Here is a 15,450-nt window from a genome sequence, read left to right as displayed (position 1 = left end):
GACACCCAAATCCCTCTGTACCATTGCATTCTGAAGTCTCTTGTTTAAATAATATTTTGTTTTCCCATTTTCCCTACCAAATGGAATAACCTCAATTTTATCACACTGCACCCCATCTGCCAAATTTTTGTCCACTCACTTAACCTATCTATATTCCTTTGCAACTGCTTTGGGCAGAACTTAATGCCCTCCCCCAGGATGAGTTTGGAGGTTGGGGGAGCACTTATTTGAGCAGAAGGATGCCAGGTGGAGCTGCCTTCCTGCCTCTTCCCTGATTAAGTCTGGTGGTGGGGGATACTCATGGACAGCCTTCTCACCCAGATATCAATTGAGGCCCTTAAGTGAGCCATTAATGTCTACTTAAGGGCCTCATCCTGCTACCTCTGGTATGTAACCAGCAGCAGGTGAGCCAGTTGTCTCTGAGCAAGACTGAAAAGCAAACTGTGTTGGCGCTGCTTGCAGGATCCCAGGGTAATCAGTGTCTGATTGAGGCACCCGGCATCAGAAAGTTGGGGGCTTGATAAGAACCAGCCCCCTTCCCTTATTGCTAACCCCCACCCCGTGACCCCCATCCCACCATAACTCATCTTTGGCCTGAGACCCTTGGCAACCCTAGGCCTCTCCCTGGGTGCATTGTTGGCAGCTGCCACCACTTCTGCTGACCTCTGATTGGCTGGCAGCTCTTGTGGAGGTGAGGGTAGCGTTTCTACTCAGCCCTTAATTCTTGGGAAAGCCATCTTGGGGAGAACTTAATTTGGTGGGTCTTCCCCACAGAAGGTTCCTGCTAGCTCTCCAGCTGTTGAGCAAAGCTCCCATTGCCTTGATTGAATATCACCCTTTGTACCCTCCTCACAATTTGCTGTCCCATCTTTCTTTGTATTGTCAGCATATTTGGCTACAATACATTTGGTCCCTTCATCCAAGCTAAGAACTGTTAAATTAAGCAGCAAATATAAAAGCACTAATTACACACAGTGGAATTATAGTAGGTGCAGGCTTGATAATCTCTCTTTGTAAAACAGAAAATCTGCATCTACTGCAAATTGAATTGATCACTGAATATTAACCTTTGCCTGATTGCTTGTTGTTGACAAACCATGGAATCTTGCTGGCCTATATATTACTTCATTTTGAATCAAGCAGGTGGCGAAAGAATGTACAGAATGAATGCTATTTAAAGAGGATTCTCTTAAACATCAAAAGAACTGCAAATGAAACCTATTTGCACACAATGTAACCCACAAGATTTAAATTGAATGGTTTGGGCATATCCTCAGACCAGACATGATTAACCTCTACAAAAACAGAATTACCTGGAAAAACTCAGCGGGTCTGGCAGCATCGGTGGAGAAGAAAAGAGTTGACGTTTCGAGTCCTCATGACCCTTCAGAACTGGGTGAATCCAAGGAGAGGGGTGAAATATAAGCTGGTTTAAGGTGTGTGTGTGTGTGTGTGTGTGTGTGTGTGTGTGTGTGTGTGTGGTGAGGGGGGTGGGTTGTAGGGACAAGCCAGCAGTGGTAGGAGCAGATCATCAAAAGATGTCACAGACAAAAGAACACAGAGGTGTTGAAGTTGGTGATATTATCTAAAGGAATGTGCTAATTAAGAATGGATGGTAGGGCACTCAAGGTATAGCTCTAGTGGGGGTGTGGGGGCATAAAAGATTTAAAAATAATGGAAATAGGTGGGAAAAGAAAAATCTATGTAAATTATTGGAAAAAAACAAAAGGAAGGGGAAAGAAACAGAAACGGGGTGGGGAAGGAGGAGGGAGTTCACGATCTAAAGTTGTTGAATTCAATATTCAGTCCAGAAGGCTGTAAAGTGCCTAGTCGGAAGATGAGGTGCTGTTCCTCCAGTTTGCGTTGGGCTTCACTGGAACAATGCAGCAAGCCAAGGACAGACATGTGGGCAAGAGAGGAGGGTGGAGCGTTAAAATGGCAAGCGACAGGGAGGTTTGGGTCATTCTTGCGGACAGACCGCAGGTGTTCTGCAAAGCGGTCGCCCAGTTTACGTTTGGTCTCTCCAATGTAGAGGAGACCACATTGGGAGCAACGAATGCAGTAGACTAAGTTGGGGGAAATGCAAGTGAAATGCTGCTTTACTTGAAAGGAGTGTTTGGGCCCTTGGACGGTGAGGAGAGAGGAAGTGAAGGGGCAGGTGTTGCATCTTTTGCGTGGGCATGGGGAAGTGCCATAGGTGGGGGTTGAGGAGTAGGGGGTGATGGAGGAGTGGACCAGGGTGTCCCGGAGGGAACGATCCCTATGGAATGCCGCCGGAGAGGGTGAAGGGAAGATGTGTTTGGTGGTGGCATCATGCTGGAGTTGACGGAAATGGCGGAGGATGATCCTTTGAATGCGGAGGCTGGTGAGGTGATAAGTGAGGACAAGGGGGACCCTATCATGTTTCTGGGAGGGAGGAGAAGGCGTGAGGGCGGATGCGCGGGAGATGGGCCTGACACGGTTGATGGCCCTGTCAACGACCGTGAGTGGAAAACCTCGGTTAAGGAAGGAGGACATGTCAGAGGAACTGTTTTTGAAGGTAGCATCATCAGAACAGATGCGACGGAGGCAAAGGAACTGAGAGAATGGGATGGAGTCCTTACAGGAAGCGGGGTGTGAGGAGCTGTAGTCGAGGTAGCTGTGGGAGTCGGTAGGCTTGTAATGGATATTGGTGGACAGTCTATCACCAGAGATTGAGACAGAGAGATCAAGGAAGGGAAGGGAAGTGTCAGAGATGGACCACGTGAAAATGATGGAGGGGTGGAGATTGGAAGCAAAATTAATAAATTTTTCCAAGTCCCGATGAGAGCATGAAGCAGCACCGAAGTAATCATCGATGTACCGGAGAAAGAGTTGTGGAAGGGGGCCAGAGTAGGACTGGAACAAGGAATGTTCCACATACCCCATAAAGAGACAGGCATAGCTGGGGCCCATGCGGGTACCCATAGCCACACCTTTTATTTGGAGGAAGTGAGAGGAGTTGAAGGAGAAATTGTTCAGTGTGAGAACAAGTTCAGCCAGACGGAGGAGAGTAGTGGTGGATGGGGATTGTTCGGGCCTCTGTTCGAGGAAGAAGCTAAGGGCCCTCAGACCATCCTGGTGGGGGATGGAGGTGTAGAGGTATTGAACGTCCATGGTGACGAGGAAGCGGTTGGGGCCAGGGAACTGGAAATTGTTGATGTGACGTAAGGTGTCAGAGGAATCACGGATGTAGGTGGGAAGGGACTGGACAAGGGGAGGGAGAAGGGAGTCAAGATAACGAGAAATGAGTTCCATGGGGCAGGAGCAAGCTGACACAGTCGGTCTGCCGGGACAGTTCTGTTTGTGGATTTTGTAAAGGAGGTAGAAGCAGGCCGTCCGAGGTTGGGCGACTATCAGGTTGGAAGCTGTGGGAGGAAGATCTCCAGAGGAGATGAGGTCAGTGACAGTCCTGGAAACATTAGTCGTCTCAATTTCTCTGCTCCTCTCACCCATTCTAATCTGTCTCTCTCTGAACTTACTGCACTCCGTTCTCTTGGGTCCAGCCCCAACATTGTCATCAAACCCGCTGACAAGGGTGGTGCTGTTGTTGTCTGGCACACTGACCTCTACCTCGCTGAGGCTGAGCGTCAACTCGCAGACACTTCCTCCTAACTCTCCCTGGACCATGACCCCACCACTGAACATCAAACCATTATTTCCAGGACTGTCACTGACCTCATCTCCTCTGGAGATCTTCCTCCCACAGCTTCCAACCTGATAGTCACCCAACCTCAGACGGCCCGCTTCTACCTCCTACCCAAATTCCACAAACAGAACTGTCCTGGCAGACCGATCGTGTCAGCCTGTTCCTGCCCCACGGAACTCATTTCTCGCTATCTTGACTCCCTTCTCTCTCCCCTTGTCCAATCCCTTCCCACCTACATCCGTGATTCCTCTGACACCTTACGTCACATCAACAATTTCCAGTTCCCTGGCCCCAACCGCTTCCTCTTCACCATGGACGTCCAATCCCTCTACACCTCCATCCCACCCCAGGATGGTCTGAGGGCCCTTAGCTTCATCCTCAAACAGAGGCCCGAACAATCCCCATCCACCGCTACTCTCCTCTGTCTGGCTGAACTTGTTCTCACACTGAACAATTTCTCCTTCAACTCCTCTCATTTCCTCCAAATAAAAGGTGTGGCTATGGGTACCCGCATGGGCCCCAGCTATGCCTGGTATGGGGTATGTGGAACATTCCTTGTTCCAGTCCTACTCCGGCCCCCTTCCACAACTCTTTCTCCGGTACTTCGATGATTACTTCGGTGCTGCTTCATGTTCTCGGCGGGACTTGGAAAAATTTATTAATTTTGCTTCCAATCTCCATCCCGCCATCATTTTCACGTGGTCCATCTCTGACACTTCCCTTCCCTTCCTTGACCTCTCTGTCTCAATCTCTGGTGATAGACTGTCCACCAATATCCATTACAAGCCTACCGACTCCCACAGCTACCTCGACTACAGCTCCTCACACCCCGCTTCCTGTAAGGACTCCATCCCATTCTCTCAGTTCCTTTGCCTCCGTCGCATCTGTTCTGATGATGCTACCTTCAAAAACAGTTCCTCTGACATGTCCTCCTTCCTTAACCGAGGTTTTCCACTCACGGTCGTTGACAGGGCCATCAACCGTGTCCGGCATATCTCCCGCGCATCCGCCCTCACGCTTTCTCCTCCCTCCCAGAAACGTGATAGGGTCCCCCTTGTCCTCACTTATCACCCCACCAGCCTCCGCATTCAAAGGATCATCCTCCGCCATTTCCACCAACTCCAGCATGATGCCACCACCTAACACATCTTTCCTTCACACCCTCCCCGGCGGCATTCCGTAGGGATCGTTCCCTCTGAGACACCCTGGTCCACTCCTCCATCACCCCCTACTCCTCAACCCCCACCTATGGCACCTCCCAATGCCCATGCAAAAGATGCAACACCTGCCCCTTCACTTCCTCTCTCCTCACCGTCCAAGGGCCCAAACACTCCTTTCAAGTGAAGCAGCATTTCACTTGCATTTCCTCCAACTTAGTCTACTGCATTCGTTGCTCCCGATGCGGTCTGCTCTACATTGGAGAAACCAAATGCAAACTGGGTGACCGCTTTGCAGAACACCTGCGGTCTGCCCGCAAGAATGACCCAAACTTCCCTGTCGCTTGCAATTTTAACACTCCACCCCGCTCTCTTGCCCACATGTCTGTCCTTGGCTTGCTGCATTGTTCCAGTGAAGCCTAACGCAAGCTGGAGGAACAGCACCTCATCTTCCGACTAGGCACTTTACAGCCTTCCGGACTGAATATTGATTTCAACAACTTCAGATCTTGAACTCCCTCCTCCTTCCCCACCCCCTTTCTGTTTCTTCCCCCTTCCTTTTGTTTTTTCCAATAATTTATATAGATTTTTCTTTTCCCACCTATTTCCATTATTTTTAAATCTTTTATGCCCCCCACCCCCACTAGAGCTGTACCTTGAGTGTCCTACCATTCATTCTTAATTAGCACATTCGTTTAGATAATATCACCAACTTCAACACCCCTGTGTTCTTTTGTCTGTGACATCTTTTGATTATCTGCTCCTATCACTGCTCGCTTGTCCCTACAACCACACCACCCCCCTCCACTTCTCCCCACACCCCCCCCACCCGCCCCCCCAAAACCACCTTAAACCAGCTTATATTTCACCCCTCTTCTTGGATTCACCCAGTTCTGCTGAAGGGTCATGAGGACTTGAAACGTCAACTCTTTTCTTCTCCGCCGATGCTGCCAGACCTGCTGAGTTTTTCCAGGTAATCTTGTTTTTGTTTTGGATTTCCAGCATGCGCAGTTTTTTGTTTTTATCTATATGATTAATCTCTATATTCTGGTAGTTCTTGATTTGATTGTGCATCAGCAAGGTAGGCCATTTTCTGCGAGCACACTGAGCATTTAACCCTATATATACCACAAAAATAGCCAAGAACATGAAAAGTCCTTGCCTAAATTTGTCACCAGGCCGGTTGAACCTGTTCGTTTAGGAATTTTCTCCATTACCCTTATCTGCAATTAATTTTTTCATTTTTTTTTAATTGTGGCAGCAAAAGGTTAAGTGGACTTAGTCACATCAATAAACTGGCCTGACTTAAGAGGCCCTTGATCATTTCACTCCCCTTTGCAACAATGTCCTGCTTTGGGTCCTCGTTGTAAAGAACATTTAATACATATTTTGCCGGTAGGTTTATCTTACTTTAATATCTCCCTTGTGGTTGATCTGCCATGTCTTCTCTGGAAGTGGTGGGAAAAGATTCACCAAAATGGCATTCGTGTAGTTAGGATTGTCAACTTTTTATCTAATTTAATTGGTAAATGTAAGAGAATGTTCATTTTCCTTCAAAAAAAAACCCCATCAATTTGCAACAATGATTTGGCTGTTATACAAATTAAAACTTGCATTTATATAGTGATTTTAACTAAAAAAAAATTCCAATGCACTTCATAATTAAAAAAAAAACGTTAAGCCGAAGAAAAAAATATTGAAGGTGACCAAAAGCTTTGTCAAGAAGATGGGTTTTAAGCAGAGTCTTAAAGTAGGAGAGAGAGGTGGAGAGGCAGAAGCAATTTCAGATCTGGAGATTAAGCAGCTGAAGGCAGAGCCACCAATTGTGGGATAAAGGGAGTAGGTGGAGAGGCGGAGGTGGGGATGTACAACAGAGCGCATTCAGATGAACGCAGAGTTGAGGGTGGGGAATTGTAAGGCTGGAGGAGCAAACAGAGATGGGTGGGAGTGGGACTGTTGAAGCCATGAAGGCATTTAAACACGAGGATTACCATTTTATGTTTGAAGCATTGGGCAACTGGGAGCCAGTGAGGACAAGTGATGGGCGAGTGGGACTTGCTGCAGGATAGGATGATACAGGTAGCAGAGCTTGGGAGGAACTGAAGTTTTCAGAGGATGAAAGTTGGCAGATTAATTAAAAAAGCATTGCAATAGTCAGGTTTGGAGATGCTGAATGCATGGATGAGGGGTTCAGTGACAAATAGGCAGAGGCAAGTGATGCTAAAGGGCTAGAAATAGGAAATATTTGTGACGAGTATCTAATGTCAGTGGCCAAGAATGGGCTGAATAGGATTCCGAGGCTGAGAACAGTTGGGGCCATTCTGAGATGATGGCTGAGGAGGGAGATGGTAAGACCAGGAGGACAAAGATGCTGGTTTCACTCTTTTCAGTGTTTAGCTGGAGGAAATTGCAGCTGATGCAAAGCTGGGCATCAGTTGGGCATTTAACCACATAGAAGCATTGGAAGAGATCAAAAGAGCTGGTGCAGAAGTGGAAGTAAAATGAGTGATACCACAGTACATTAACCCTATCTATGTGATGTATCACCAAGCTTGTAAATCATTACAAGGAAGAGGCCAAGGATCTGTGTGGCCCCTGGAGGTACTGACACAGGAACAGGATCCAATATTATTGCTAGGGATGTTCTGGCTCTGAGTGGAACCAAGTGAGGGTACTCTCACTGAACTTCACAATGGAGGAGTGGCATTGAAGGAGGATGGTATGATCAGTTGTGTCAAAGGCTGCATAGAAGACTAAGAAGGATAATTCATCGTCATCTCAGTCACAGTCATCATTTGTGACTTTGTTTAGAGCCATTTTGATGCTAGGGCATCTAATTAGAACAATGGATAGGATAGGCATGGATTTAAGAGCTGACAACACATTCAGGGACTGTAGAGAAGATGAGGATGTTAGAGGTGAAGTGGTATTTTGTAAAAATGGAACAGTCGAGGGAGAGTTAATGATGGCAGCTTTAAAAGAAACTGGGATAGTACCTGAGGAGAGGGAATCACTTTCGAAGGTAACTAAAAAGACCAGGAATGCAAGCTGGTCGATCAGCAATTTAATGGAAATAGGGTTAAGGGAGCAGGAGGTGGGTCTGATGAATGTGATGAGCTTCGAGTTGGCATGGGGTAAATGGGAGAGAAGTTAGAGAGACGCTTGAGTTCAGTGCAAGGGAAAGGGCGAGACTGAGGAGAGGTTATAGCATGGTGAGGAAGGGAAGGTGGGGGCAAGCAGCATAGGCAGTTAAATGGATAGACTCAATCAAAAAACAATATACAAAGGATCGAAACTGGATGACAAAGATCAGAATTTGGAAGTTGAATCCCTGAATCTTTTTAAGATTAATGAGCCATACAAGTTTAGATGTGTTGCAGTTGCATAAAACATCAAAACTTCCAAAGTAACTCTGGAATTTTCTTTAATTGTATGAATGCCAGATTGAACACAAGTTCAACTAAAATGTGTTTGTACACAGGTCTGTTTCCAGATGTAGGAGGTGGTTTTTTCTTGCCAAGACTGGAAGGGAAACTTGGCTTGTACCTTGCCTTAACAGGATTTAGAATTAAAGGAAGAAATGTGCATCAAGCTGGAATTGCTACTCATTTTGTGAACTCTGAAAAGGTACTCTTATTTCTTTGCATCCACAGATTAATGCTCACAATCATAACTCGCCACAATTAAATAAGACTATAACGTATGTAGCTGCCTTATTTTCTTTTGGAAATTAGGCTAGTAATGGCTGTTCAATCATCAAGTTTGGCAATCCATACATTGCTTAAGGAAAACTAAGCAGATTTGACTCGGCTTCTGCAGTAAGCATTATGTTGAAGAGGAGTTCACTCAACACACTAAATTTTACAAAAATAAAACACCCACAGCTTTTGTCTCAAAATCTATGGTTTAGTCATCTTTGGGTTTTTTTTAAATTTGTAAACGTTGAAGCAATTCCCTGGATTTACTTGTCCTTGACTGTGTTGTATATTCAGTTAACAGAGCACGTCAATGTAATATTTTTATCCAACACATGACTTTGACATTTTTTTTACTAATACAAACCGAACAACAGCTTTTAAACACTTTGGGAGGAAAATAAAATGTGCAATCCTTACTTTAAAAACCTGGGGTCATTCTTACAAAATTAATGAAATGAAGGAAAGAATGTGACCTTAGAATGTGCCAATGGAGTACACACTTGAAATGTTGTAATTTAGGAAACGCAGTTACCAATTTGTGCATAGCAAGATCCCTTTAATCATATAGAAGCATAGAATCAAAGAAATTTAGAGCACAGTAGGAGGCTTTGGCTCATTTTGTATGTGCCAGCCAGGAAAAGCAGCCGTCCAACCTCATCCCATGTTCCATTTTTGGTCCATAATCTTGTAGGTTAAAGTACATCAGTTGGACATTCAAGTACTTTTTAAAGTGATGAGGATTTCTACCTCTGCCATCCTTTCATGCATTGAGTTCCAGACCCCACTGCCCCCTGGGTGAAATGATTTCTCCTCAACTCACTTATAATCCTTCAGCATTTACTTTAAATCAATGTCCCTGGTTATTGACCTCTCTGCTAAGGAAAATAGGTCATTCTTATCCACTCTATCCAGGCCCTTCATAGTTTTATACAGCTCCAGTCAATCTCTCCTCAGCCATGTCTGTTCCAAAGAAAGCAGCTCTAGCCTATCCGGTCTTTCCTCATAGCAAAAATTCGCCAGATCTGGCAGCATCCTCACAAATCTCCTCTGTACCCTCTCTAATACTAGCATATCCTTCCTGCAATGTGATGGTCAGAACTGTATGCAGTATCCTGGCTGCAAGCTAACAAATATTTTTTTTTACAGTTTTAGATTAACCTCCCTGCTCTTATTTTGTGCTTTGGTTAATAAAGTCAAGTATGCCGCACATTATCTTGATCACTTTACCTACCTGTTCTACTACCTTCAGGGAATGTGTGGGCATGCACACCAAGGTCCCTCTGTTCCTCTACACTTCTCAATATACTACCATTTATTGTGTATCCCCTTGCCCTCCTTACAATGTTCTAGATTGAATTCCATTTACCACTTTTCTGCCCACCTGGCTAGACTATTGTTTTCTTTCTGCATTCTACATCCTTCTTCCTCACTATTAACCATACAGTCAATTTTTGTACCATTTGCATTTAAGTCTAAATTATTAATATGTACTGCAAAAAGCAAGGAACCTAATACTGAGCCCTGTAGAACCCCACTTGAAACAAAAACACCCAACTATTACCCTTTGCTTCCTGCCACTGAACCGATTTTGGATCCTATAGGCTTTGACTTTTCTGGTCAATCTGCCATGTGGTACCTTGTCAAACACCTTACTAAAGTGAAACACATTTCAAACACACTGCCCTCATTGACTTTCCTTGTTATCTCCTTAAAAAGTTAAATTGTTAGTCTGAGATGACATTCCTTTGACAAATCCATGCTGACTCTCCTTAGTTTATCCGTGCCTTTCCAAGTGAGAATTTATACTGTCCCTCAGCATTTTGTCTAATAATTTACCGAGGTTAAGCTGACTGGCCTGTAGTTATCTCTTTTTCTCCTTTTTTAAACAATGGTGATAATGACCAGATAATCTGATTTTAGGGAATTCTCCAAATTAGTAACAACTTTGATTTTAGGTGTTGGGTGAGGGATAAGTAAAGGCCAGAGCACTGAGGAAAACTTCCTTGCTCTTTGAATAGTACCCTGGGAGCTTTTGCATCCTCCTGAGAAGACAGATGGGGCCTTGGCTACAATTAAATAAGACTATAGATTATAAAGTTTCATCTATAAAAACAGCACTTCCAAAAGTGCAGCGCTTCCTCAGTACTGCACAGAATTGTCTGCCTAGGTCAACGTAGTGGGATTTGAACTCTTAACCCTGTGACTCAGACACAAGAGTGCTACAGTTGGGCCATAGCTGACTCCTAATTCACAGACACAAAGAATTAACACAACTTGCTAGTAGAATTATGCTTTAATTTGCTTCCATCCTGAGCCTAAGGATAACAATATAGTTTCTTAAATAATTGGTTTCTATTTGGGGAAACTTGTTAGAAGCAGTGCCAAGCAGAGATTGTAACTCAAGTCAATACAACCTATTCCCATTCATCTTTAAATAACCAGTTACAGAACAGCATTGGTAAATATTCAAGAGCTAGCTGCTTTTATCCATTCTATTAACTAGGGAATGGCCTAGAAATAGAGAATAAAAATTCAAATAGTTTTTCAAGAAAAAGGTAGGGAATTCTCCAAATTCTTATTAACTATAATTTTTCTAACAGTTTATCCATGTCGAGAGGCCTACAGAAACCTGTATTGCTGTTATTGACTGCATGAGATAACGTACAGTATATTTTCACTTTAGGATACATTGTAGGAGCTACTGAATGGACGGATGTGATGATTAACCTGTCAAAATGCTTTATAATGCTGCATTAGGAATACTAACGTTTGCCAAGTCATAATCAATGCTTCATCATCAAATTTGTCAAAACCAATCTTATGGAACTTTGTATATCAGAGATGCATGGAGAAAACAAAGCTTTTAGATACATTTTAGATACGTTTTGCACAACCACAGCAGTGATTTATACTTCATTTATAGAAAGGAACATTTTTTCCCTGGATAGGTAAAACCTGATTATTCTGGCAGGTAAATGTCAATGTCTGAACAGTAGAAATTGTATTAAGCAACAGCTTAATGTTCAGCAACTAGTTGGATTTGGTATAGAGCTTGTGAATTTTTGTAGTTTTAAATCTTTCCTTTAAGAAGGGAAAAAATCAATAGGTGGTTGGAACTGATCAAATTTGCTGTTAAATCTTTTTCTTTCATGCTTCAGAACCATTAAATGATGCTTTGATTAAACAAGACTATCCTGTGTGTGTGCTTAATACAATTTGAATTGTGTTTTGAAGTTTGAATGAAAATTAGTTACAGAAACTTGAACTATTACCTGAATCAGATTTCTTCATATTTCTCTTAATTTATTGGTATTCAATTTCTTTTTTAGATCCCAGATCTGGAGAGAGATTTGGTGTCTTTAAAATCTCCTTCTGAGGAAGACGTTGCAGATCTGTTAAATTCATATCACTTCAAGGTACAGTAGTTTTTATATATATATATATATATATATGTATATGTAATACCTGACTCTGCTTTTGCCCTTATTTTCATGTCCTGTTTTCTCTCCCAGTGGGTCATTTTGGGACTCTCATTTCTGTGGCCATGATGGCAGGGTATCTACCCTGCTCTTGGCTGCTACAATTGCCACTCTTAGTCAAATGCCATGCAGCATATGACAGTGCCCTGCATGGCTAAAATTGGGAAGTCTGAAGTGTGTGCCTCAACACCAGGTCAGGCTTTTCTCTCCAGGGGTGGGAAACTGAGGTCTGTTTCCTGGTCCTAAACCTGCCCTGGGGGGGAAGCAATCGCTCATTGTGATTTTCATGGGGGTGCACCCTTAATTGGCCTGGAGATGGGCTTGACATCCAGCCAAACTCTTGTAGCTGGAAGGCAAATCAGAGCCCTTCCAGCTTGAAAGGAGCATTAGGCTGCAGTAGAGGTAATTAAGTGAGAGGGCGTTTCAAAATGGAGGCACCCTATATCCAGCGTTTTTAAAGTTAAACTAAAATGGATCTTGCAGCCTGAGGGGTGGGAGATGGGGTGGATGGCCTGTAGACATGTGGGCAGAGAGGGCATCTAGGCCTGCCTGGAATGTTGGCCCCCTGACCTGCCACCAGGAGGCCACCTCCAGGCACCTAAACTGGCCCCAGCCCACTTGTAGAAACCTGGATGCTGATTGGAAAGCTCCAGTCTAACCACTATAATTGGCTTCAATAAGTTCTGAATGAGCAGTGTCACCTACCCTGTGCGGGCAGATAGACCTGCCAACCACCCCCCCAACAGCCCCAATCCCACCTTTCAAAAGTGGCTTGTGGTGTGATGGAGCTGGGCAATTAGTACATCAGCCAGCAGGGCTATTTGAGGTGAAAATCTAGCCCCAGGAATGAAGTGGCAAAATCACCCCTTCTAATTGCAGTTAGAAACTATGGTGTTATGCACTGATGTGTTCTGATCTGCAGACCTATTGATAGTGTTGGGGCTGAATAACATAAATTGCTTTTTTGATTAAACACTTAGTGTTCCTGTAGATTATGAATGTGCCCCTTTTACCTCTGAATAACAATGCACTGGTACCACACCTGAACTTCAAATATTTTCTGACATTTACATCATGTTGACTTAATTGGGTGGTGCTTTCCAAGTTTTTGTTTAACTATTAATATATTCATATTTACATTTTTCTCAGAAGTAGAATATTTTCTGTGGTTGGCATCATAAAAATATCTTAAAGGTCATTTATTCAAAACGCAATATCTATTTATATACTGCAAAATAAATCTTTTGAACTGGAACTTTACTGTAGGCCTGAGTTTTGCCACCCACATACTGTGCTCATTTTCTGCATTGGGTTATGAAGATTGTAACATATAAATTGGCATGATTGTGCTAAAAATGAATAGGTAGTAGCATTTTATAACAAAAATGCTGCAGTAAAGCTGTTAATCTTCAAAGCATGAAGCTGTTAGAACAATTATTACGGCAATGGTGAAACTGTAAGCCAGTAATTATTTGTGGTTAATGTTTACTGTACAGCAATTTAATGTAGTGTTTGTAAAATAAACTAATTGGAATTATGGACATGGGATAAAAAATTGCGAATAATGCTTAAGTACTACAGGAATACAGTTCGTTGTCATTTTTCATAAAAACTAAAGATTCCAAATAGTTCTGGTTTTGCACAATTTGTTCTTTGTGATGTAACCACTGCAAGATTACCAGAGTTTAATAAAAAGTAGTTTATTCCTGATAATTCAAAGCTCGTTAATTGGCCTAAAAAAATTCAAGTTATCCAAAGAATTTGAAGAGTAGAAGCAATGTGGATTGTCAGAGAACCGCAGCTGTCTGCATATTAGTATGTTAATCGATAGAATGAGAGCTCAGTTCAAATATTGACTGGTGCTTCAAAGTGCATAGATTTCTGAGTCAAATGTCTCTGTTGTCATTCTGAAATGCCTGCTGTCTGCTGTGGATCATGATGAAAGTGTACGCGTTCTCTGATAGTCACAGGGTTTGTAAAGTAAGCATTGTATCCTTGTGTCAGAGGAACTGGAGAAACATTTGCTCTGGTTAAAGGAATAATTATTGAGGTCAAGATGTTTCATCAAATCACTGTGACAGCCTGTTAGTAACCTCCCCCCACTGATATGAACAATGTTGTGATCCTGGTTCTGATGGCAAAGTAAGTCATAAAATGGGAATTGTGTGATGTTGCAAATAAAAGTCCTGAAAATATGACCTTTGGAAAAAATAACTATTTGAAAACTTGTATGCCAGAGAATAATGGGAAATGCTAGCATCCGAATTGTGCGGATGGTGTCTCATTCTACTCCCCTGATTCAATCTTTCATTGTACTACCTCATTGAGGAAATGATTCAAGGACCCTTTTGCCACAAGGATTTTTTCCCATAAAAAAATTAACAATGAATTTTTACAAACATAGTTGTTGAAGAACTGGAAAACTGAGAAAAGCAGAGTTGTTTATTTTGTCTTTTTCTTCCAACAGTGCAAAGCTGATGATAAATTTGTCCTGGCAGAGCATGTGGACAAGATTAATAGGTACATTACAATGGGGATGCTATTCTTGTCTTTGGATGTAACTGAGTGTCACAGCTACTGTGTATTACATATATTACTCTAACTCTTCAAAGACCTTGTTAAATATAAATTTAATTTTGGTATGTTTAACATTTTATGCCGAATGTAGCCAAATAGCTATACTATATACATTGTAATATAAGTAATTCCAATGCTCTATACAAGTGCTGTGTTTTCCTGATAAATGTTAACTTTCAGTGACAAATGGGCATTATTTAGTTATTGATTTGTGTACCTACATGCAAGGAGTTGTAGTTGTAGTTTTTTAAAAATTAAATTACCACCATAGTTTCCCTCTTGCGCCCCATTCCAGCCTTCTACTGGAGTAGGGGAGAAGTGAAACACACAGCTTATTTATTTCATTCAAGTGCAGGTGAATGTAAGAATTGTATAGCTTGGAATGAAAGTACCCAACTGTTCTTTTCTTCCTGATGATATGGAAGTAGAGTATCACACAATAGAGCTTAGCGAGTTGGTCCACTGCACATGAGGGTTGGAAGAAGGGTCTGAAGAAGGGTCATGTGGACTTGAAACGTCAACTCTGTTTCTCTCTCCACAGATGCTGTAAGTCCTGCTGAGTTTTTCTAGCATTTTTGGTCCACTGCACACATTTGTCGACTTTTTTTTACTCCACGAAGTACTTTTGCATCTCTGACGGGTTTGCTTAATAGTGTAATGTAGACTTTTCCATACTTAATATCAGTATTGTTTGAGAATGTTCCAAAAATAACTAATTTTCAGCCGGTATGTGAATTTTAAATGTACAGGAAAGGAAGTCAGAAAGCTGCCTGCTTAACACGATGCTTTCTTGTCGTCTTTTGCAATGGGTAATTAGAGCTTCATCTGTCTGACTGTCTGGGTATAGTGGTCCGATACAGGGATTTATGAAG

General features: G+C 42.8%; 1 protein-coding gene across 3 annotated transcripts in view; it reads left to right on the top strand.

The window, feature by feature from the left end:
- The window catches only part of hibch (3-hydroxyisobutyryl-CoA hydrolase), a 187,105-nt gene that overhangs the window by 103,109 nt on the left and 68,546 nt on the right, over positions 1–15,450 (top strand). For all 3 annotated transcript variants that reach the window (XM_041200215.1, XM_041200216.1, XM_041200214.1), the window contains 3 exons: positions 8,306–8,451; positions 11,852–11,938; positions 14,469–14,521. In XM_041200215.1, the coding sequence (XP_041056149.1) occupies positions 8,306–8,451; positions 11,852–11,938; positions 14,469–14,521 (286 nt within the window). The remainder of the gene's footprint in view (positions 1–8,305; positions 8,452–11,851; positions 11,939–14,468; positions 14,522–15,450) is intronic.

This window comes from Carcharodon carcharias, chromosome 12, assembly GCF_017639515.1.
Source record: "Carcharodon carcharias isolate sCarCar2 chromosome 12, sCarCar2.pri, whole genome shotgun sequence".
Lineage (NCBI taxonomy): Eukaryota > Metazoa > Chordata > Chondrichthyes > Lamniformes > Lamnidae > Carcharodon > Carcharodon carcharias.
The sequence above is the reverse complement of the archived record's forward strand: the minus strand, read 5'-3'. Positions and strand labels throughout refer to the sequence as shown.